The following is a 24841-nucleotide window of genomic DNA, read 5'->3' as shown; positions in this document are numbered from 1 at the left end:
CATGGCCACACTGTGGGCGGAGCCTTCTTTTCCATTACCATCTTGCTCGGTGGCTGTGGTCCCGGCCTCCGGGTTCATAAGTTACCATCTACTGAGCCTACCCGGGATATAGAAACCGCACCAAGGCCGTACAGGAACCGGAGCAGCCTAGAAGAACCGAGCCGCCATGGTGAGAAGCCGCTGTGTGTAGCCTGGTGCAGGGCTGGCCACTACATGTGCCTGCCCTGACATGTCTGTGCTGGATACAGGCTGGAGAGCTACCAGCTGGTGCAGGGCCTGTGGTACCACAGCCATTACCGGGCTCTGCTGCCTTACACACACCGTATACGCAGCGTATTTACTGCTGCGATACGCAGCAGATTAGATCTAAATAATTGAACACCGCATCAAATCTGCTTTATATCTGCTGCGTATACGATGTGTGTGTGTGTGTGTGTGTGTGTGTATTTGCACCCTAATAGTTAGTGATATTACAGCAGTGTTCGCCAACCTGTCATTATCCAGCTGCTACGCAGATACAACTTTCGTCCGTAAAGGGATGCTGGGAGCTGTAGTTTTGCGGCAGTTAGGGAGCACTGATGCGATGACTGGCATCCGGTATTACTAAAATGTATCCAGTGACTGTATATATTCTATTGTTGTTGTTCTTATGATACAGGAATCTGATGTAACACGTAGAGCTCCATTGTCTATGGATTTGTATTGAATGTATCCCTGAAAATTGTGGCCACTGCTGCCCCTCCCCAGCCACACATCTCCTGTGTCATCCATCATGCTCCATACTGCAGCTAGTATCCCTACCTTCTACAGGTTATTGTGGCCACTAGTGCCCCTCCCCAGCCACACATCTCCTGTGTCATCCATCATGCTCCATACTGCAGCTAGTATCCCTACCTTCTACAGGTTATTGTGGCCACTGCTGCCCCTCCCCAGCCACACATCTCCTGTGTCATCCATCATGCTCCATACTGCAGCTAGTATCCGTACCTTCTACAGGTTATTGTGGCCACTGCTGCCCCTCCCCAACCACACATCTCCTGTGTCATCCATCATGCTCCATACTGCAGCTAGTATCCCTACCTTCTACAGGTTATTGTGGCCACTGCTGCCCCTCCCCAGCCACTCATCTCCTGTGTCATCCATCATGCTCCATACTGCAGCTAGTATCCCTACCTTCTACAGGTTATTGTGGCCACTAGTGCCCCTCCCCAGCCACACATCTCCTGTGTCATCCATCATGCTCCATACTGCAGCTAGTATCCCTACCTTCTACAGGTTATTGTGGCCACTAGTGCCCCTCCCCAGCCACACATCTCCTGTGTCATCCATCATGCTCCATACTGCAGCTAGTATCCCTACCTTCTACAGGTTATTGTGGCCACTAGTGCCCCTCCCCAGCCACACATCTCCTGTGTCATCCATCATGCTCCATACTGCAGCTAGTATCCCTACCTTCTACAGGTTATTGTGGCCACTAGTGCCCCTCCCCAGCCACACATCTCCTGTGTCATCCATCATGCTCCATACTGCAGCTAGTATCCGTACCTTCTACAGGTTATTGTGGCCACTGCTGCCCCTCCCCAGCCACACATCTCCTGTGTCATCCATCATGCTCCATACTGCAGCTAGTATCCCTACCTTCTACAGGTTATTGTGGCCACTGCTGCCCCTCCCCAGCCACACATCTCCTGTGTCATCCATCATGCTCCATACTGCAGCTAGTATCCCTACCTTCTACAGGTGAAATGTAAAAGATATATAGATTTTAAATGCTGATATCTAGGGGACCTAAGTATCACGTATGACTTTTCACAGTATTCAGGACTAGTGTTGAGTGGACCTGTCAAAATGTTTGAGTTTGTTAAAGGGGTACTCCAGCGTGGGGGCACTTTTTTTGCTGGGAGGTGGCCGAGGGAAAAGACGTCCACTCACCTCCCCGGTTCCAGCGGCGGGTCCCACATTGCGGCGCTCCGGTGCCCAGACGCTTCCAGGTGTCTGACGCGGGCCCAAGACGTGACGTCTCAGGTCCGCTCGGCCACTCAGTGACAGAGGTGGGGTCTGAGAGGACTTGAAAAGGATCCCGCCTCCTTCACTGAGTGGCTGAGCGGACCTGAGACGTCACTTCTCGGGCCCGCGTCAGACACCCAGAAGCGGCCAGGCACTGGAGCGCCGCGATGCAGGACCCGCCGCTGGAATCGGGGAGGTGAGTGGACGTCTTTTCTTTCAGCCACCTCCTCCCCGGCCAGATCCAAAAATAGCCCCGACGCTGGAGTACCCCTTTAACCGTATCCGATCTCAGTTGGTCAGCGCTTGGATCCCTGCAGCTGCAGAAGTTGGATGCCACCCTAGGGCTGCCAGGCAAACAAGCCTGTGTCCGTGGGAAATCAACTGCTGAGTGATTGGGTTTAAATAAGGTTGAAGAACCCGAACATTTGGACTAGACCCTTTCATACAGTTCATACAGATATACATATAAAGGTTGCATAAGCTTAAAGAGGATGTACCACCCGGTACATCCTCTTTAACCTGAACCCATAGATCAATCGGCGCCGGCACGGGGAAGCCAGTGCCGCGGTCCCGTGCACGGCGCCGTTCGATCCAGCGGTACCGGCCAGTGCTGAAGCACTGGAGGTCGGCCGGACCGCCCCCAGTGGGAGGGAATTCCCCCGCCCTGTATGACGCGGCTCCATTCATTCTAAGCGAGCCACGTCATACAGAGGAGGGAATTTCCTCCCACTGGGGGCTGCCCGGCCGACCTCCAGTGCTTCAGCACCGGCTTCCCCGTGCCGCCTCCGATCGATCCGTGGGTTCAGGTTAAAGAGGATGTACCGGGTAGTACATCTTTAAGTTGGCCAAACGCACTAACTTTGGCAGAAATGGTCAGCTGTCTAAAGCATAGGTGTCAAGCTTGCGGCCCTCCAGCTGTCGCAAAACTACAATTCCCATCATGCCTGAACAGCTATCCAGGGATGATAGGAGTTGTAGTTTTGCAACAGCTGGAGGGCCACAAGTCTGACAGTTTTCCTAAAGTTTGTGTGGGGTCCGGCATGTTAGATTTCAACTTCCCAGTCTATTTGTTCTCAGCTGTCTGGTAGCAGCTTACTCCCTCTCTTCATTGAGAATATATGAATCTTTGGCTGTGCTGAAAATCTGCTTGGAGGGAGAGTCTATTAACAGCTATTGAAAGTGTATTGCCATTTTAACTATTCAGACCTAAAGTGAGATTTTCTTATATCACAGCACGGTGGCTCAGTGGTTAGCACTGTAGCCTTCCAGCTCTGGGGGTACTGGGTTCATATCCCACCAAGGGCAACATCTGCAAGGAGTTTGTATGTTTTCCCCAAGTTTGTGTGAGTTTCCTCCTACACCCAATACATACAAAGGATGATTACTATACACTATAGAACTAATAATTATAATTATTATAGAAAACTTATTTTAAAGTTGTTGTTTTTTTAATAAATTAAATTTATGCCCTAACCTCAGGATAGGGGGTGACTAACTGGTGGCATAGGGGCCGAAAATTTAAAACTTCTTACAGTTGAACATTTTCTTGTGTGTATTGAAGAGTCAGGGTCAATATAAATAACTTTTGACATGTCGTCAGGCATGTCAAAACCTATAGTTTGCAGCCGGTCTCTGCTGCAATATGAAGATACAGCTGGGAAGAGAGCACGGAGGCTGTGTGCTCCACTCCCTGGCCACTCACTAATTCTGACACTTTAGCCGCACGGACTATAATGGGGCTAAAGTGTCGTAATTAGTGAGTGGCCCAGGAGATAATGGCACTGCTGCCGCAAACTTTCTATAAGGGTGCCTTCACACCTACCGACTCGCAGCGTTAATAACGCTGTGAGTCGGCTAGGTCCTGGCAGATCACTGTCAGTACATACACGCAGCGGTCTGAACGACTGCTGCGTGTATGTAAATCTGCCGGCCACTTAACCCCTTCTGATGCCGGCCAGCCGCCTCCCGCTCAGCTCTGTATACATTACCTCCTTGTAGTGTAGTGAAAGGGTCTCTTTTAGGAAATCCTGTTAGCCAGACAGCTTGAATTATACATTGTAACAATAATTCTGGATTCTGGTAGCTGTCGGCAAAATTAGTATTTAATAATATTTTAAAGTTTTAATCTTGTCTGTATTCTTTGCCGTCAGGATTTCATTCACTGTTTTTTTTTTTTCAATAACTATAGCCTCAGAACGACTACATCGAATTGCACCGTAAGCGGTATGGATATCGCTTGGATTACCATGAGAAGAAGAGGAAGAAGGAGAGCCGTGAGGCTCATGAGCGGTCACAGAAAGCTAAGAAACTTATCGGTCTGAAGGCCAAACTGTACCACAAGCAGCGCCATGCCGAGAAGGTTCAGATGAAGAAAACGTAAGTACCCTTTTATTTTTCTAGATAGCAATGCACAAGGACAACATCATTCTTCTATGCTTTAAGTACATCCATTTATTACAAAAAGTGCAGAACAGAACTTATTTCAAGCCAAGGGCCCTCTGGCTAAAACATGACCATGTACTTTTGGTATGTTCTTGGATTAAGTTAAAACAAATCAGTGGAAATTGACCATTTCTGTACTACACAATGTGAGGGGGGGGTCGTCTATGCAATAACAGGTTCCCTTTAACCCCTTAGCGACCCATGACGTACCTGGTACGTCATGGTGCCGCGGGGGGTGTTCAGAGCGGGGTCCCGCCGGGACCCTGCTCTGAACGGCACCGATCCCGGCTGCAATCTGCAGCCGGGCAGTGCCTCTATTAGCCGGCGCGGGTCCCGTTGCCGCGCCGGCTAATTAAGCACTTCAATGCAGCTGTCAAACCTGACAGCTGCGTTGAAGTGCTTTGTATTGCACATCCCTGGTGTCTAGTGGCACGGATTTCCCCCCCGCGATGCCATCGTGGGGGGGGAGATCCGTTCTTCTGGCCCGGCCCGGGTCTCAGCGTCGGAATGACGCTGATCCCGGCTCGGCAATAGATTGCTATGGCCTGCAGCAGGCCATAGCAATCTATCACCGATATGATGGATCATTGCTGTGTATATACACAGCAATGATCTCTATGAGAGATCATTGCTGTGTATATACAAGTCCCCCAGGGGGACTTCTAGCTTATGTAAAAATAAAAGTAAAAAAGTGTTTTTATTAATAAAATCCCCTCCCCTAATAAAAGTCCAAATCACCCTCCTTTTCCCATTTTATAAATTATTAAATAAATAAATAAACATGTTTGCTATCGCTGCGCACATAGTCGCCTGAACTATTAATTAATCACATTCCTGATCTCGCACGGTAAATGGCGTAAGCGCCAAAAAATTCCAAAGTGCAAAATTGCGCAATTTTGGTCGCATCAAATCCAGGAAAAATGTAATAAAAAGTGATCAAAGCCGTATATGCGCAATCAAGGTACCGATAGAAAGAACACATCATGGTGCAAAAAAATTACACCTCACACAGCCCCATAGACCAAAGGATAAAAGCGCTATAAGCCTGGGAATAGAGCGATTTTAAGGAACATATATTTGTTAACAATGGTTTGAATTTTTTAAAAGCCATCACATAATATAAAAGTTATACATGTTATATATCGTTGTAATCGTAACGACTTGAGGAACATGCATAACAAGTCAGTTTTACCATAGGGCGAACAGCGTAAATGCAAAACTCCCCGAAATCAAAACAAATTCGTTTTTTTTTTTTCAATTTGACAGCGCAAATGATTTTTTTCCGGTTTCGCAGCATATTTTATGGAAAAATAATGCCTGTCATTGCAAAGCACAATTGGTTTCACAAAAAATAAGCGCTCATATAAGTCTCTAGGTGAAAAAATGCAAGCGCTATGGACTTTTAAACATAAAATGGAAAAAGCAAAAGTGCAAAAACGAAAATTGGCTTTGACCTTAAGGGGTTAAGGGGGTGGGTTCACACGTAACTGAATCGCAACATATTTTCCAATGCAAAATCCACTGCAATTCCCCTCCTGTCAGTTTCAATAGGATTACATACTCTCAGAGTAGTGTGTAAGTAGCAGCCCCCTCAACCCCCCACGGCCTGGAGCATACATTACCTGGTTCGCGCTCCGGCTTCTGTAGCTCCCGGCGTCTGGTCCCGCTCAGCCAATCAGTGTGCTGTCCTGTTACTTACTGATGAACTGTGGGGTAATACTATTAGACTGAATTATGCAGATACCTTTTGTTACCCTGTGTAGTAATACAGTGAAAGGCACTAGACCACAATTTCATGTCTTTTTTTTCCCTTGATGTTTAGAATTAAAATGCATGAAAAGAGGAACAGCAAGCAGAAGAATGATGAGAAGACACCAGAAGGAGCTGTTCCAGCTTATCTGCTGGACAGAGAAGGACAAAGTCGTGCCAAAGTTCTCTCCAATATGATCAAACAAAAGCGAAAAGAGAAAGCAGTAAGTGATAGCTCAGTGGAGCTTAGTGTCAATGTGCTAGAAGTCTTTACACAAAACATAATTGTTTGTATTTATCTTAGGGTAAATGGGAAGTTCCTCTCCCTAAAGTCCGGGCTCAAGGTGAAACAGAGGTGCTTAAAGTTATCCGCACAGGAAAGAGGAAGAAGAAGGCTTGGAAGAGAATGGTCACCAAAGTTTGCTTTGTTGGAGATGGATTCACACGAAAACCTCCTAAATATGAAAGATTTATTAGACCAATGGTGAGCACATAAATGCATTCACTGGGCTTCTGACCTTTTTGCCACCTTATAACAGGAATAGTACTAATAGTATGGTGATTGCAAGGAAGTAAAAACTGAACAGGCTGAGTTATGGTGGTCAAAAAGCTGATTGACAGAGGAGCTGGAGTTTAGCCCCCCACTGATCTAATTTAGTGAGCCTCTCCTGGGGACAGCAATAAAAAATATGCCTGCTGGTGCCTGTGTGCACTGTGTGACTTTGTCCCAAATCAAGTTGCTAATCTTGGTATTCACTCCAGTTAGGGCTGGGCAATATAGGCCTAAATGAATTTTGCGCTTAATCGCACATGTAGATGCGGTAACGATAATTATGCCACATCCCTTTTCTAAGCCACGCCTCTTTTGCAAGCCAAACCCACCTGGCCATGCTAAACTGTCGATATTTTGTTTAAAAAAAAGTGTGTGTGTGTGTGTGTGTGTGTGGGGGAGTAGTTGTTCACTGATCAGCAGCCCGAGGCTGTGACATTTAGTCTATTTCCATTATTATTTGTCATTATTAGGGGCCTCAGCAAAGCCCTGGACGCATGGACACGCTGGGTGGGGAGGTCAGGGGTGAGGGGGACACATGGACATGCCAGAGGGGGCAGGGAGTCTGACACGTGGGCGGGGTGAAAATGCTGCAGACACAACACCAGGGACGGTATCGGTATTTTCACGGTATACCGCCCAGCCCTAACTCCAGTATATTCAAATAGCAAAATCTTTCTTCATAATTGAAAGCTATTCACATAGACATCAAATCCAAACGAACACATAAAGCATGTTACCACAGTGCAGAGGAGGTCTAGGTTCTGGTCTTCACACCGCAGCTGTGGCGCTCCTCCGTTCCCTGGTCCTCAGAGACTCTCGCTGTCCAGTAGAAGCAGGTGAAATGACATCAGGATGCTACGCTTTGGGGAGTTCCCCTTTGTCAAGCAGAGGACAGGCCATCAAATTTTACAGGCTGGATATACCCCCATTATGACAGTTGTCAGTGTTTTGTGGTATAACATGTTGTGATTAATTCATGCTGGGTTTCTACATAGGGTAAGCTGGTTTATTGGCCGTAGCCCTGTAGAATTTCTTAAGGGTACGTTCACACATACCGAGTTTGCCACAAGCTGCCAGGCTGATACATTGCTTGCTTTCTCAGCTCCTGGCTCTGATATCCCTTTTAACCAATCAGTGGCTGAGCGCGATGTCAGTAAGCTGTGGATTAAGCAGACAGGGACTACTATCTCGTAGTGGAATGAAAATCCGCTGCGAGAATGTAAAGCCATAACAGCCATGACAAAACAGGGTATCGCTGCTGATTTCACTGTGGAACTTGAAGTTTGTCATTAGCTGCACAGTTGGTACGTTTGAACGTACCCTAAAGGAGTTATTCAGTATTGCAAAACACAGCTTTCTTACAAAAAACAGCTCTACACCTGCCATCAGGCTGCATGTGGTATTACAACTCTGCTCCATTCACTTCATTAGAACTGAGCTGCAATACAACACACAAACTGAGGACAGCTGTGGTGCTGTTTCTGGAGAAATTCAGCTATGTTTTCTAAATCCTGAATAACCCCTTTAATAATTTTACATCCATGGCGATAAATAGTATGGTAGCTGGCAAAATGAATAAAGCAAAAAGGTCTGTATAATTCTTGTAATCCAGAGCTCATGGGTCACATTTGGAATTGGTAATTTACTGGTAAGAATATAGAACCTCTGTGGGAAAATGTCCTAGAATAAAACGTTCACCTAATTATGAGGTCCAGTCTCTGCAGGTTAACTCTATACTTGGTCTTCTGTGATTTTCACATTTCCAGACACGCACCATATGCAGGATTAGGATTTCGCTGTATACTGTAGTGTTACCCTTATAACTTTGACGTATCATAAGTTCTCATTCTGTTTTGTGTGTGTTTCAGGGCTTACGTTTTAAAAAGGCTCACGTGACTCATCCAGAACTCAAAGCCACGTTCTGCTTACCTATCCTGGGTGTAAAGAAGAACCCATCATCACCACTTTACACAACTTTAGGCGTCATCACAAAGGGAACAGTCATCGAGGTGAATGTCAGCGAGCTTGGTCTCGTCACGCAAGGAGGCAAAGTTATATGGGGTAAGGTTTTGATTTCTAGAGTGATGTATGTGATGTGACTTTGTAACTGTAATAAAATAGCCTATTTTTTTTGTCCATCCTTTAGGAAAATATGCCCAAGTTACAAATAATCCTGAGAATGACGGCTGCATCAATGCAGTTTTACTCGTATAATGTTCTCTTTGGTATAACATGGACTGGATTCTGCTCTTAACAAGGCCCATATTGGGAGATCACCTTCTGCTGAATTTGCTAATAAAGTTTGTGTTGATAAGTTTGTATTGTTTTTCTTTAATGTTACAGCCCCAGCCACTGCAGGGTAAATGCCTGCTTTCCCCCGCAATATATTGTATTACCAGGCTTTAGGCAACTTGGACCACACAGCACTATTGCTGTATCCACCAATGCATACCACAGCACACAGCCATTTACTTTAATGGCCCGAATTATGGTCGGCTAGGCCCTAATGTACCTAGAAAACGAGTATTTAGATATTATCTAACAAATGTGTTTGACGATTTGTCGTTTGCCTGCTCTCATTTGCCCACTTGAATTTTATTTCCCCAATAATCCATTACCAATTTTTTATTAAGTTTGCCCATAACATTGAGGAGTAAAAGTTGACTTTGTAGTTGCCAGTACTAGAGATCACTGTCATTCACGGTTCTGCAAGCTACTAAGCTAAAAATTTACCAGTATCCTCTTGATTTATATTTTGGAAAATATAGACATTAGGCCCTGTACAATTGTCAAAATTAGCAAAACACGACTGCTACGCTACTGAAAATCTGATCCATGTATCTGGGGTGGTTTATTGGCAAACACATTGCATTCTGCAGGTACTATCCAGAGGAACAGTCAGGCTTAGATATTTCATAAGGTTTGCAGCAGGTGCATTTGCTGGCTCCTGCAGTGGTAATACAGACACAAGAAATGCAGCTGTATTATGCACTTGTGAAACTAACCTAAGGCTTGCTTCACACAAGCGTGCATTACAGGTGCATTTTGTAACTATTAAGAGGATAGGAGATGTATGGCACTTACCATGAAAACATAGGTGTAATGACAATTACACTGGGACCCTCCTCTTTTTTTGCACTCAACCAGCCCGTCGCACCTTAAAGTGACTCTGTACCCACAATTTAAACCCCCCCCCCCCCCCCAAACCATTTGTACCTTCGAATAGCTGCTTTTAATCCAAGATTTGTCCTGTGGTCCGTTCGGCAGGTGATGCAGTTATTGTGATAAAAAACAACTTTTAAACTGGCAGCCCTGTGCCCTTTAGCCGTGGCTTAGTTTGTGTATGCATTAGGCTGGCACACCCTCTCAGTCCCTCCTCCCCACCCTCCTCAGCATTTTTCCTATTCCTCTGCAGTGAAAACTACACAGGTGCCTTAACGATCCAGCTCATGTGTCGGGCTCTCACAGCTGACAAATAGGAGGCAATCTGCCTGGAGCATTACTAATGATGAGGAGGGACAGAGAGGTTGTGCCAGTCGAAGGGCCCTTCTACACAGAAAGATTATCTGACAGATTATCTGCCAAAGATTTGAAGCCAAAACCAGGAACAGACTATAAACAGAGATCAGGTCATACAGGAAAGCCTGCGATTTCTCCTCTTCTTAAATCCAGTCCTGGCTTTTGCTTCATATCTTTGGCAGATAATCTGTCAGATAACCTTTCTGTGTAAAAGGGCCCTAATGCATACACAATGTAAGCCACGGCCAAAAGGCACTGGGCTGCCAGTTTTAAAAGTTGTTTTTTATGACATTAACTGCATCACCTGCCGAATGGACCCCAGGACAGATCTTGGATTAAAAGCAGCTATCTTATAGCAAAATTGTTTTCAAACTTACTATATTGTATCCTATTTATGTCTTCTTTTGATATGTAACTGTATTGTTATAGATAAAATTTGAAAAATCTAAGAAAAATATTTGGGGGGGGGGGGGGGAAGCAGCTATGTGAAAGTACAAGCTGTTTGGAGGGAGTCAGATTGTGGGTACAGAGTCGCTTTAAGAATATTGGGGTGGCACCCTGCTGTGATGAGCCTGAGTGGTGGGGTGGTTTTGGCTACCAATTCTCAAGCGCTAACCAGGCCGTGTAAAAGGACCCTTAGAGTCTTAAAATTAAGCAGCTAAAAACCCTCACAGTGAGATATCTGCTGATATTGTATCCAGTCTGGATGATTTTCCACAGGTTATAGGAGGTCTGCTGTATTCTCAAACGTGACTAAAGCAGGTCTCGCACAAAGCACTTTCTTTGTACAATTTTTAGTGCAGCAATACATTACATTAAAGGATTACTCTGAAGAGTAGAGATGAGCGAGTTTACAGTAATAATGAAGCTAAGTGCTTCGGTATCCCTGAAATCCGCTCAGCAGTCTGCCACCTTCTAACTGACTGTCGCTCAGTGCCGTTCCTCCCCAGGTGCTGGGAAAAGCTGGATCTAGGACTGGATCCAGCCTTTGCCAGCACCCAGAGAAGAGCGGCAGTGAGTTAGAAGGCAGCAGGCTGATTTCAGAGATACTGAAGCTCTTAGCTTTATTACTGTAAATTCACTCAGCTTTACTACAAAGTTTTTTTTTTTTTTTTCCTTTATACATTGTTTTAATAAGTTATATTACTTTGTAATATATCTTTATTAAAACAAATGTATTCCTTTTTTTTTTCTATATATATTAACGAAGTGTTAGCAGTAAGGGGTGACAAAAGCATCTCTGCTGCCACCAATGAGTCGGGAACTGCAGTGCTGTGCATTTGGCTTTCTAAAAGACAGACAATACTGGTAACATTTATCAGAGAGATAGTATTAAAGTCAGTCATACACAATTTCTGGGAAAAATAATACTCAAAAGTGGCTTTACTTGGTCAAACTTGAAAACGTTCCTGTAACAAACTCTTCCAATCATTTAACACTTGTGCTATTTGTTAAGCTTGGGCACCTTGGTGCCATTGTGTGTAAAGTAGTAAGAAACATGACTCGGGTAAAACACAGAAAAAACACAAATAGAAAAAAATAACATGAACCATAAAACTTTAAAATTGAACAGATACAAATGTCTGTGACCTATGTTGCACAACTTTATAGAACTTTAGAAAAAATTCTAAATTATCCTGTTTTACAAATATTGAAGAACATGTAAGTTACATACAGCTAAGCTGATAACTTGGCTCTCCTCTTGGGTGGTCCTTTGTATCCCCTGGCCTTCCTGCGCAGACCGCCTCTTCTGTCTGCATTGGGGGTCTCTGTCTCCACCTCTTCTGAACTGCTCTCACCACCTCTGGATTTCTGAGCTGACTGATCGGTCTCCACTGATCCTTCTGACTGGTCTCCAGCAATGCTCCTTTGTCCATCGGATTGTTGCTGGAATGCTACATCCTGAAGTTCCACCACAAGGAGAGGACCTTGCCGGAGAAGAGGCAATGCTTCTGCTGAAACATGAACTGTTGTTTCCTCTAGGGAACCGGTGTCCAGGGCAGAGGTTTCATCTGCTGTTGGACACTCTTCTGCAGGACTGCCCTCTGTGTAGCCAGGAAGACCATTATCGGTTAGGTCCTCACCCGTAAGACAGGCTTCAGAGGGTTTTGCTGCCATTCTCTCTTTGAATTCCTCGTCTTGTATTTCTGTTTCTTCGGTTATCATGTTGTCATGTGGAGCAGTCTCTAGATCATCCGGGTTAAGGACCTGAGGAGAATTATACAAAGGAAAGTTACAGGAGCCGCCTCAGGCACAGACCTAGGCAGTATGATGTAGTCATGTGTTCACAGTATCATGCCAAATGACAGATGTTATTGAAAGTCGTGTAAATAGTGTGGTACCACGAGCTACACAATACCCACAAGACAATACAAGTGATATAGCCTGTGCTACATGATAACTCCAGACGTGCCACGGGTGTCAAACTTGCGACCCTCCAGCTGTTGCGCAACTACAATTCACATCATACCTGGTCAGCTAAGGCTTTGGCTGTTCAGGCATGATGGAAATAATAATTTTACAACAGCTGGAGGGCAGCGAGTTTGACACCCCTGACCTATGCCATGTCAGAGTCATGCCATTCATACGTATAGAACCACACACACTGCAGTACAGACCCTAAGTTTAGTTTATGTGCCGCTATATGATGCCCCTGTGTGCCATTATATTGTCCCCTGGTTGCTATGGGAGACAACAGATGGCAGGAGAAATGAGAAAAATACTGGGATCCTGTGAAGTCCGATAATGAGCCCATATCTGTTAGCAACAAGCTAGGTCACATGGGTTTGATGGTAAGGCTGTGGCATTATGGGCAAAGATATTCAGCGTCCGGCCACTACACACGAGCATGTATACAAAAACTGTGGGTGCATACCTCAATTGGGTGTTTGTTGATTGCCTGGTTCTCTAAACTGTGTGTACTGTATCTCTACAACATATATTAGCAGCACAAATCTATCCCATAACCAGTTATATCACAAGTATCTTATGGTTTAGATCCACCATACAATTATAAGAAGGTTGTTTGAACAGTTTGGCAGGTCTGGCCCACTGTGTGTGAGGGGTCTGCCACCTTCCCCTCCTCCTGCCAGATCATGTCAAAGGAATGAAGCATCAGGCATGTTGTATGCTAAATGCCCAAATGCACTGAGATGAAAAATCAGGTCTCTGGGTACTTAAACTTCATACACTGCTGGAGGTGTATCAGTGTATTAAACCAACAATAAAAGAGTATACACTACTTATAATAACGGTATCTCCTATAAACAGAATGAAGAATAAAATGCTGGTCCAACCACTGGAACCCCCACTGCTCCAGAGGATGCAGGAAAGTTGTTCCCTAAATGAATGAGGTAAAGTGTTCCTAAACATAAATAAAATAAGAAATTTGAAAAGATATAGTAAAAAAAAAAACAAAAACTCAGCAACAGATATAGCACCTCTCCCACTGCACATGGACCTATATCAGAGTATACATTACACTAAAAATAAAATTAACCCCTCCGTACCCCCCCCCCCCCCCTTCCCCGGCCACCAGTTTTAGTTAGCTCTTTCCCATCCCTTTTTTGCTTTCACATGATTCCTGTAGTTGGAAGGTCATCAGCCATGTACAAAGGCGGCATTTAAGGATAGGGCAGGGCGATACAGTAGTTTAGTGCTAGAAGGGAAATAATTAGATTTTGTTTTTCTGATTTCAAGTTTTGCCTACAAAACAAATTGACACCTGCTATACTTTTAAATAATTAGAACTCCCAATGTGTCCTGCAAAAAAAGAAGCCAAAAACTTTGGTGTAAGAAAAAATAAATAAATAACCAGGTTTAGAATACAGCAAGTGGAAAGGTGACACTCTGGTCACAAAGGCCATGAAAGGTTAAAGAAAAGCCAATAAGTGGCTTGGTTCATACCATGTTCAGCTACTACACTGGTTAAACTGTAAAGACCCTATTCCACGGAACGATTATCGGCCGTATTTAGTTGATAATCGTCCCGTGGAATAGAAGGCAGCGATCAGCCGACATCGTTCATGTCAGCTGATCGTTGTGTTGTTTGTCTTTCAAACATGTTGAAAGACAAACGACTCATACAGCAACGATCTGCTGCCGTTGCTCTGTGGAATAGGAGCGGCGGCAGCAGACCGCTGCTGTATGCTATAGGCTGCCCGGACGATCAGCGATTACCTGGGCAGCCCCCCAACACCCCCCCGCGGCCCCTCCGGCACTCACCCGCTCACTGCTGCTGCCACGTGGAATAGCGGCGACAGCGAGCGGGGAACGAGAAGCAAGAGAGCGCTAATAGCTCTTGTTTGCTCCTCTCAGTCGGCCTGTGGAATAGGGCCTTTAGGGCGCCTTTACACCAGAGATGGGGAACCTTCAGCCCTCCAGCTGTTGCTTCTCCATCCCTGCTTTACACAGACAGATTTATCTGACAGATTTTTGAAGCCAAAGCCAAAAATGGATTTGAAAAGAGGAGAAATCTCAGTGATTCTTTTATGACCTGTTCCCTGTTTATAGTCTGTTCCCAGCTTTGGCTTCATAAATTAGATAAAGCTCTCTGTGTAAAGGCACCCGAAGTTTGCCGCCAAACACATACACCAGACATATGTAATTGTATAGCTAGAATCATCTACTGTTATGCTGTACACACCATGATATGTAGTTATGCCTATAGTATCCAGTATCCCTATCTATAATAGCCAAGCATTACAATGAGAAATTCGGATCATAGCCTGGGCAGCACAGACATGGTGTGAACTGAACCCACCGTGTAGGTATGGCGGCAGCTTATTTCACTGGTGAGAATGACTAATATTACTACAATACAATAAATATATGTATTACCCAATGGAGACAAACTGATCTCAGAGAAGCCTCTGTGTCTTCTGCCTTCAATACATCCCTAACACAATGCCTGTCTAAACAAGTCCACAGCAGGCATGTAACATGGTACACCAGGCAACCCCTCTTAGGATATTATCACGCTTAATGTATAAGCTGCAGATTTTAAAGTGGTACGCCAGTGAAAATCTTTTTCTTTCAAATCAACTGGTGTCAGAAAGTTATATAAATTTGTAATTTACTTCTATTAAATAATCTCAAGTCTTCCCATACTTAATCAGCTGCTGTATGTCCTGCAGGAAATGCTGTTTTATTTCCATTTTGACACAGTGCTCTCTGCTGATCCCCATAGAAAAGCTTTCCTGCTCTGGACAGTTCCTGTCTCAGCCAGAGATGTCAGCAGCACTGTGTCAGACTGAAAATAAAACAAAAATTTCCTGCAGGACATGCAGCAGCTAATAAGTATGGGAAGACTTGAGATTTTTTTAATAGGAGTAAATTTCAAATCTATATAACTTTCTGACACCAGTTGATTTGAAAGAAAAAGATTTTCGCTGGAGTACCGCTTTGAGGTTTTGATTTACACGGCATAAAATCTGCAGGCCCCCCCCCCCCTCCCGGTTTGAAATATCCATCCCATCATGCCCTGAGAGTCTGGGCAAGTAGTTTTTGAGAGTGGCAGGTTGGGGAGCCATAACATGTAGTATGGTTACAATCATGAAGCCACGCCATAAGGTTCCATGATGTGGTACACAGTTTTATTTTAAATAACGGGATACAATATTGTAGACCCCCAGATACATTGTTCTAGGCCAGAGGTGGGCACTGAGGGCTGAGGAAGTTTCTGGGCTGGATCATGCCCCCCTGCTTGCCCGCCTCCTCCTGCAGGACCCCCAGCACTTCTTCTATGGTGGTGTCGGAGATGTCGCCATCGATCTGGGCCAGGTACTTGTAGAGGTATACAAATGTCTGGTATGGGATGCGAGCGGCGCCCCCCTCAGGGTCCTGGCTCAGGATCTCACAGGCATACTTCAGGGCTGTGGTGATGCTGCCCCCCAGGGCACTGCAGGCCAAGGCCAGAAACTTCAGCCACTCCACCTCTCTGACCTGATGGTCCAGCTCCAGGATGCTGAGCAGCTGATCGTGGGGCAGACACAGATCCCTCCACCTCTGCTCCACCTCCTCCACAGGGACCAGGACCAAGGCGGCCAGCTGTCTGTGCAGCACCCTCAGCAGCCCCGGGGTCAGGCCGGTATCCGTCTTCTGGGTGGCCACCGGCATCTCCACTCTCTCCTTGACCGGCAGCGGCTCTCCTCGGGACAGGCTGCTGAAGTACGCCGCCGACCACTGCAGCACATCGTGGGGCTGCGTGCGGATGGCGGCCTTGGTGAACTGCTTCAGCAGGTCCGGGAGCTCGGGCGGGATGTTAATCTGCTGAGCGCAGAACATGGGCTCTGGGAGCGGCATGGCGGCGAGCGGACCGGGGCAAGCTTCTCCGTACAGCCGCTCTCACGGAAACACAAGCAGGTCTGTTACAATCTAGCGTCCTCCGTTACTCGGTAACCGTTCCTAAGGAGACGCGCTACGTAACGTGCGTCAGGTCACGTAGAAACTGAGGTAAATGTGCAGCGACACCATGTGGCTGATAGCGGTACTGCATCTGATACCTATATGCTATGTAGTGTCACTAGCAGTAGTATCACTCCTCTCATCTTCTTTACAGTGCACAATAATGAAGGATCAGAAATTATTTCAAAAGTCTCTTTAACATCTGCTAGAAACCGGTTCCTTCTGATGTCAGGACATGCTGGGAGTTGTAGTGCTGCAGGATTTCACTGATAAAATTGACACTGGACTGCAGGACCAGTCACCTAGATAAGGCTCCTTGATGGTGGCTGGTGGAAATCAGTTCATTGTATATATGCCATGCTTCAAATGGGATCACAGCATCTTGAGTTAGATGCTATGCCTCTCTGTCAGAGCTCCATGAGATAATCCTGAGGCTTGTGGAATCACACTAATGGGGTGTATAAAGGGCATCTAGCTTAAGGCTATGTTCACACTATGTAAAACTACAGCTGTTGTTGCCATCAGCCGGCTATATACGACGAGTGAACATAGCCTAAAGCCGTCTTTTAAATTTGGTCAGGGTAGGCGGCTGCCTGGGGGCCCACGACTTATAGGGGGTCCTTCTGCATTCTGAACTAGCTGTAAAACACTGACGGACAAAGAAGGGGTGAGCAATTTGCTCCTCTGTCAATGTCATTCTCTCTTGTAAGAAGGGGCACCCCCTCCCCCCAAGCCACACTTACTAGAGGCTGTGCTGCGTTTCACATATCCCTGTGATCAGAGGCTGATGGATTCATGCGCCGCACATTACATCATAATCATCGTGCGTGTGGCTAGGAGACGTCCGGGGCAAGGGGTGGCTTCAGATGGGGTTGCAAGCTTGGGAGGGGGGGGGGGGGGGGGGGGGGTTCACAGCTCTACCCAGGGGAAAGTTTACAGCTCTGCCCAGGGGCCCATAATTCTGTTAACACAGCCCTGGTCTAGACGTATATACTGCAGTGTCATGTACAGGCAACCAAAGAATCACAGTCATGAGAAAAAAAAAAAACTAAACAATTCCCAATAAATAAAAACTCTAATCACACTTACTCTTATTTTTGAAAAGTACATCTAATATCCCAAAAAACGTTTATTTTTTTTATTTTTTTTTGCTGTAAGGGCTGGGTGAATCGGGCCAATATAAGTACTAGGTAAATGGGATTACTAGGAGTACTGGGTGAATAGAATCACTATGATGAGTATTGGGGGGATGGGGATCACTATGAGTACTGGGTGAATAGAATCACTATGATGAGTATTGGGGGGATGGGGATCACTATGAGTACTGGGTGAATAGAATCACTATGATGAGTATTGGGGGGATGGGGATCACTATGAGTACTGGGTAAATGAGAATCACTATGAGTACTGGGTGAATGAGAATCACTATGAGTACTGGGTGAATTGGGGTCACTAATGAGTACTGGGTGAATTGGGGTCACTATGAGTACTGGGTGAATTGGGGTCACTATGAGTACTGGGTGAATGGGGATTACTATGAGTACTGGGTGAATGGGGATTACTATGAGTACTGGGTGAATGGGGATCACTATGAGTACTGGGTGAATGGGGATCACTATGAGTACTGGGTGAATGGGGATCACTATGAGTACTGGGTAAATGCGGATAACTGAGTGCTGGGTGAATGGGGGTCGCTATCAGTATTGGGGGGATGGGGATCACTATGAGTGCTGGGTGAATGGGGATCACTATGAGTAATGATGAATGGGGATCACTATGAGTACTAGGTAAATGCGGATCACTATAAGTACTGGGTGAATGGGGATCACTATGAGTACTGGGTGAATTGGGATCACTATGAGTACTGGGTGAATGGGGGTCACTATGAGTACTGGGTGAATGGGGCCACTATGAGTACTAGGTTAATGGGATCACTAGGAGTACTGGGTAAATGCGGATAACTGAGTGCTGGGTGAATGGGGGTCGCTATGAGTATCGGGGGGATGGGGATCACTATGAGTACTGGGTGAATGGGGATCACTATGAGGGCTGGGTGAATGGGGATCACTATGAGTACTGGGTAAATGCGGATCACTATGAGTGCTGGGTAATTGGGGATTACTGTGAGTACTGGGTAAATGGGGATCACTATGAGTACTGGGTGAATGGAGACCACTATGAGTACTGGATGAATTGGGGTCACTATGAGTACTGGGTGAATGGGGCCACTATGAGTACTAGGTTAATGGGATCACTAGGAGTACTGGGTAAATGCGGATAACTAAGTGCTGGGTGAATGGGGGTCGCTATGAGTATTAGGTGAATGGGGATCACTTTGAGTACTGGGTGAATGGGGATCACTATGAGTGCTGGGTGAATGGGGATCACTATGAGTACTGGGTGAATGGGGATCACTATGAGTACTGGGTGAATGGGAATCACTATGAGTACTGGGTGAATGGGAATCACTATGAGTACTGGGTGAATGGGGATCACTATGAGTACTGGGTGAATTGGGATCACTATGAGTACTGGGTGAATGGGGCCACTATGAGCACTAGGTTAATGGGATCACTAGAAAGTACTGGGTAAATGCGGATAACTGAGTGATGGGTGAATGGGGGTCGCTATGAGTATTGGGTGAATGGGGATCACTTTGAGTACTGGGTGAATGGGGATCACTATGAGTGCTGGGTGAATGGGGATCACTATGAGTGCTGGGTGAATGGGGATCACTATGAGTGCTGGGTGAATGGGGATCACTATGAGTACTGGGTAAATGAGGATCACTATGAGTACTGGGTGAATGGGGATCACTATGAGTACTGGGTGAATGGGGATCACTATGAGTACTGGGTAAATGCGGATCACTATGAGTGCTGGGTAATTGGGGATTACTGTGAGTACTGGGTAAATAGGGATCACTATGAGTACTGGATGAATTGGGATCACTAGGAGTACTGGGTGAATGGGGATCACTATGAGTACTGGGTGAATGGGGCCACTATGAGTACTAGGTTAATGGGATCACTAGGAATACTGGGCAATGGGGGTCGCTATGAGTATTGGGGGGATGGGGATCACTATGAGTACTGGGCGAATGGGGATCACTATGAGTACTGGGTAGATGGGGATCACTATGAGTACTAGGTTAATAGGATCACGAGGAGTACTGAGTGAATAGGGGTCGCTATGAGTACTGGGTGAATGGGGTTACTATGAGTACTGGGTGAATGGGGTTACTATGAGTACTGGGTGAATGGGGATCACTATGAGTACTGGGTGAATGGGAATCACTATGAGTACTGGGTGAATGGGAATCACTATGAGTACTGGGTGAATGGGGATCACTATGAGTACTGGGTGAATTGGGATCACTATGAGTACTGGGTGAATGGGGCCACTATGAGTACTAGGTTATGGGATCACTAGGAGTACTGGGTAAATGCGGATAATTGAGTGCTGGGTGAATGGGGGTCGCTATGAGTATTGGGTGAATGGGGATCACTATGAGTACTGGGTGAATGGGGATCACTATGAGTGCTGGGTGAATGGGGATCACTATAAGTGCTGGGTGAATGGGGATCACTATGAGTACTGGGTGAATGGGGATCACTATGAGTACTGGGTGAATGGGGATCACTATGAGTACTGAGTGAATGGGGATCACTATGAGTACTGGGTGAATGGGGATCACTATGAGTGCTGGGTGAATGGGGATCACTATGAGTACTGGGTGAATGGGGATCACTATGAGTACTGGGTGAATGGGGATCACTATGAGTACTGGGTGAATGGGAATCACTACGAGTACTGGGTGAATGGGGATCACTATGAGTACTGGATGAATTGGGATCACTAGGAGTACTGGGTGAATGGGGATCACTATGAGTACTGGGTGAATGGGGCCACTATGAGTACTAGGTTAATGGGATCACTAGGAATACTGGGCAATGGGGGTCGCTATGAGTATTGGGGGGATGGGGATCACTATGAGTACTGGGCGAATGGGGATCACTATGAGTACTGGGTAGATGGGGATCACTATGAGTACTAGGTTAATAGGATCACGAGGAGTACTGAGTGAATGGGGGTCGCTATGAGTACTGGGTGAATGGGGTTACTATGAGTACTGGGTGAATGGGGATCACTATGAGTACTGGGTGAATGGGAATCACTATGAGTACTGGGTGAATGGGAATCACTATGAGTACTGGGTGAATGGGGATCACTATGAGTACTGGGTGAATTGGGATCACTATGAGTACTGGGTGAATGGGGCCACTATGAGTACTAGGTTAATGGGATCACTAGGAGTACTGGGTAAATGCGGATAATTGAGTGCTGGGTGAATGGGGGTCGCTATGAGTATTGGGTGAATGGGGATCACTATGAGTACTGGGTGAATGGGGATCACTATGAGTGCTGGGTGAATGGGGATCACTATAAGTGCTGGGTGAATGGGGATCACTATGAGTACTGGGTAAATGGGGATCACTATGAGTACTGGGTGAATGGGGATCACTATGAGTACTGAGTGAATGGGGATCACTATGAGTACTGGGTGAATGGGGATCACTATGAGTGCTGGGTGAATGGGGATCACTATGAGTACTGGGTGAATGGGGATCACTATGAGTACTGGGTGAATGGGGATCACTATGAGTACTGGGTGAATGGGAATCACTACGAGTACTGGGTGAATGGGGATCACTATGAGTACTGGGTGAATGGGGGTCGCTATGAGTGCTGGGTGAAAGGGGATCACTATGAGTACTGGGTAAATGCGGATCACTATGAGTACTGGGTAGATGGGGATCACTATGAGTACTGGGTGAATGGGGTTACTATGAGTACTGGGTGAATGGGGATCACTATGAGTACTGGGTGAATGGGGATCACTATGAGTACTGGGTGAATGGGAATCACTATGAGTACTGGGTGAATGGGAATCACTACGAGTACTGGGTGAATGGGGATCACTATGAGTACTGGGTGAATGGGGGTCGCTATGAGTGCTGGGTGAAAGGGGATCACTATGAGTACTGGGTAAATGCGGATCACTATGAGTACTGGGTAGATGGGGATCACTATGAGTACTGGGTGAATGGGGATCACTATGAGTACTGGGTGAATGGGGATCACTATGAGTACTAGGTTAATAGGATCACGAGGAGTACTGAGTGAATGGGGGTCGCTATGAGTACTGGGTGAATGGGGTTACTATGAGTACTGGGTGAATGGGGATCACTATGAGTACTGGGTGAATGGGGATCACTATGAGTACTGGGTGAATGGGAATCACTATGAGTACTGGGTGAAAGGGAATCACTATGAGTACTGGGTGAAAGGGAATCACTATGAGTACTGGGTGAATGGGGATCACTATGAGTACTGGGTAAATGCGGATCACTATGAGTGCTGGGTCAATGGGGCCACTATGAGTACTAGGTTAATGGGATCACTAGGGAGTACTGGGTGAATGGGGGTCGCTATGAGTATTGGGGGGATGGGGATCACTATGAGTACTAGGTGAATGGGGATCACTATGAGTACTGGGTAGATGGGGATCACTATGAGTACTGGGTGAATGGGGATCACTATGAGTACTGGGTGAATGGGGCCACTATGAGTACTGGGTGAATGGGGCCACTATGAGTACTGGGTGAATGGGGATCACTATGAGTACTGGGTAAATGGGGATCACTATGAGTACTGGGTGAATGGGAATCACTATGAGTACTGGGTGAAAGGGAATCACTATGAGTACTGGGTGAAAGGGAATCACTATGAGTACTGGGTGAATGGGGGTCGCTATGAGTGCTGGGTGAAAGGGGATCACTATGAGTACTGGGTAAATGCGGATCACTATGAGTACTGGGTAGATGGGGATCACTATGAGTACTGGGTGAATGGGGTTACTATGAGTACTGGGTGAATGGGGATCACTATGAGTACTGGGTGAATGGGGATCACTATGAGTACTGGGTGAATGGGAATCACTATGAGTACTGGGTGAATGGGAATCACTACGAGTACTGGGTGAATGGGGATCACTATGAGTACTGGGTGAATGGGGGTCGCTATGAGTGCTGGGTGAAAGGGGATCACTATGAGTACTGGGTAAATGCGGATCACTATAAGTACTGGGTAGATGGGGATCACTATGAGTACTGGGTGAATGGGGATCACTATGAGTACTGGGTGAATGGGGATCACTATGAGTACTAGGTTAATAGGATCACGAGGAGTACTGAGTGAATGGGGGTCGCTATGAGTACTGGGTGAATGGGGTTACTATGAGTACTGGGTGAATGGGGATCACTATGAGTACTGGGTGAATGGGGATCACTATGAGTACTGGGTGAATGGGAATCACTATGAGTACTGGGTGAAAGGGAATCACTATGAGTACTGGGTGAAAGGGAATCACTATGAGTACTGGGTGAATGGGAATCACTATGAGTACTGGGTGAATGGGGATCACTATGAGTACTGGGTAAATGCGGATCACTATGAGTGCTGGGTCAATGGGGCCACTATGAGTACTAGGTTAATGGGATCACTAGGGAGTACTGGGTGAATGGGGGTCGCTATGAGTATTGGGGGGATGGGGATCACTATGAGTACTAGGTGAATGGGGATCACTATGAGTACTGGGTAGATGGGGATCACTATGAGTACTGGGTGAATGGGGATCACTATGAGTACTGGGTGAATGGGGCCACTATGAGTACTGGGTGAATGGGGCCACTATGAGTACTGGGTGAATGGGGATCACTATGAGTACTGGGTAAATGGGGATCACTATGAGTACTGGGTGAATGGGAATCACTATGAGTACTGGGTGAAAGGGAATCACTATGAGTACTGGGTGAAAGGGAATCACTATGAGTACTGGGTGAATGGGAATCACTATGAGTACTGGGTGAATGGGGATCACTATGAGTACTGGGTAAATGCGGATCACTATGAGTGCTGGGTCAATGGGGCCACTATGAGTACTAGGTTAATGGGATCACTAGGGAGTACTGGGTGAATGGGGGTCGCTATGAGTACTAGGTGAATGGGGATCACTATGAGTACTGGGTAGATGGGGATCACTATGAGTACTGGGTGAATGGGGATCACTATGAGTACTGGGTGAATGGGGCCACTATGAGTACTGGGTGAATGGGGCCACTATGAGTACTGGGTGAATGGGGATCACTATGAGTACTGGGTGAATGGGGATCACTATGAGTACTGGGTGAATGGGGATCACTATGAGTACTGGGTGAATGGGAATCACTATGAGTACTGGGTGAAAGGGAATCACTATGAGTACTGGGTGAAAGGGAATCACTATGAGTACTGGGTGAATGGGAATCACTATGAGTACTGGGTGAATGGGGATCACTATGAGTACTGGGTAAATGCGGATCACTATGAGTGCTGGGTCAATGGGGCCACTATGAGTACTAGGTTAATGGGATCACTAGGGAGTACTGGGTGAATGGGGGTCGCTATGAGTATTGGGGGGATGGGGATCACTATGAGTACTAGGTGAATGGGGATCACTATGAGTACTGGGTAGATGGGGATCACTATGAGTACTGGGTGAATGGGGATCACTATGAGTACTGGGTGAATGGGATCACTATGAGTACTGGGTGAATGGGGCCACTATGAGTACTGGGTGAATGGGGCCACTATGAGTACTGGGTAAATGCGGATCACTATGAGTGCTGGGTAATTGGGGATTACTGTGAGTACTGGGTAAATAGGGATCACTATGAGTACTGATGAATTGGGATCACTAGGAGTACTGGGTGAATGGGGATCACTATGAGTACTGGGTGAATGGGGCCACTATGAGTACTAGGTTAATGGGATCACTAGGAGTACTGGGCAATGGGGGTCGCTATGAGTACTGGGTGAATGGGGATCACTATGAGTACTGGGTAGATGGGGATCACTATGAGTACTGGGTGAATGGGGATCACTATGAGTACTGGGTGAATGGGGATCACTATGAGTACTAGGTTAATAGGATCACGAGGAGTACTGAGTGAATGGGGGTCGCTATGAGTACTGGGTGAATGGGGTTACTATGAGTACTGGGTGAATGGGGATCACTATGAGTACTGGGTGAATGGGGATCACTATGAGTACTGGGTGAATGGG

The 24841-nt window shown here is 46.3% G+C and overlaps 3 protein-coding genes across 4 annotated transcripts in view; 1 reads left to right on the top strand and 2 right to left on the bottom strand.

Moving 5' to 3' along the window:
• Positions 1 to 7: 7 nt before the first annotated feature.
• On the top strand, positions 8 to 9070 carry NSA2 (NSA2 ribosome biogenesis factor). The gene is made up of 6 exons (XM_069962799.1): positions 8 to 169; positions 4196 to 4383; positions 6272 to 6422; positions 6503 to 6682; positions 8620 to 8812; positions 8898 to 9070. Exons 1-6 carry the CDS (start codon positions 167 to 169, stop codon positions 8963 to 8965), a joined length of 783 nt encoding a protein of 260 aa, XP_069818900.1. The 5' UTR covers positions 8 to 166; the 3' UTR covers positions 8966 to 9070.
• Positions 9071 to 11622: 2552 nt separating this feature from the next.
• FAM169A (family with sequence similarity 169 member A) overlaps positions 11623 to 24841 on the bottom strand; it is a 55522-nt gene continuing 42303 nt past the window's right edge. For both annotated transcript variants that reach the window (XM_069962792.1, XM_069962793.1), the window contains exon 13: positions 11623 to 12478. In XM_069962792.1, coding sequence (XP_069818893.1) covers positions 11948 to 12478 — 531 coding nt within the window. In that variant the 3' untranslated portion in view covers positions 11623 to 11947. The remainder of the gene's footprint in view (positions 12479 to 24841) is intronic.
• ROPN1L (rhophilin associated tail protein 1 like) lies at positions 15843 to 16709 on the bottom strand. Its single transcript, XM_069962794.1, has one exon. It carries the CDS (start codon positions 16571 to 16573, stop codon positions 15914 to 15916), a length of 660 nt encoding a protein of 219 aa, XP_069818895.1. The 5' UTR covers positions 16574 to 16709; the 3' UTR covers positions 15843 to 15913.

Source organism: Dendropsophus ebraccatus, chromosome 3 (genome assembly GCF_027789765.1).
Source record: "Dendropsophus ebraccatus isolate aDenEbr1 chromosome 3, aDenEbr1.pat, whole genome shotgun sequence".
NCBI lineage: Eukaryota > Metazoa > Chordata > Amphibia > Anura > Hylidae > Dendropsophus > Dendropsophus ebraccatus.
The sequence above is the reverse complement of the archived record's forward strand: the minus strand, read 5'-3'. Positions and strand labels throughout refer to the sequence as shown.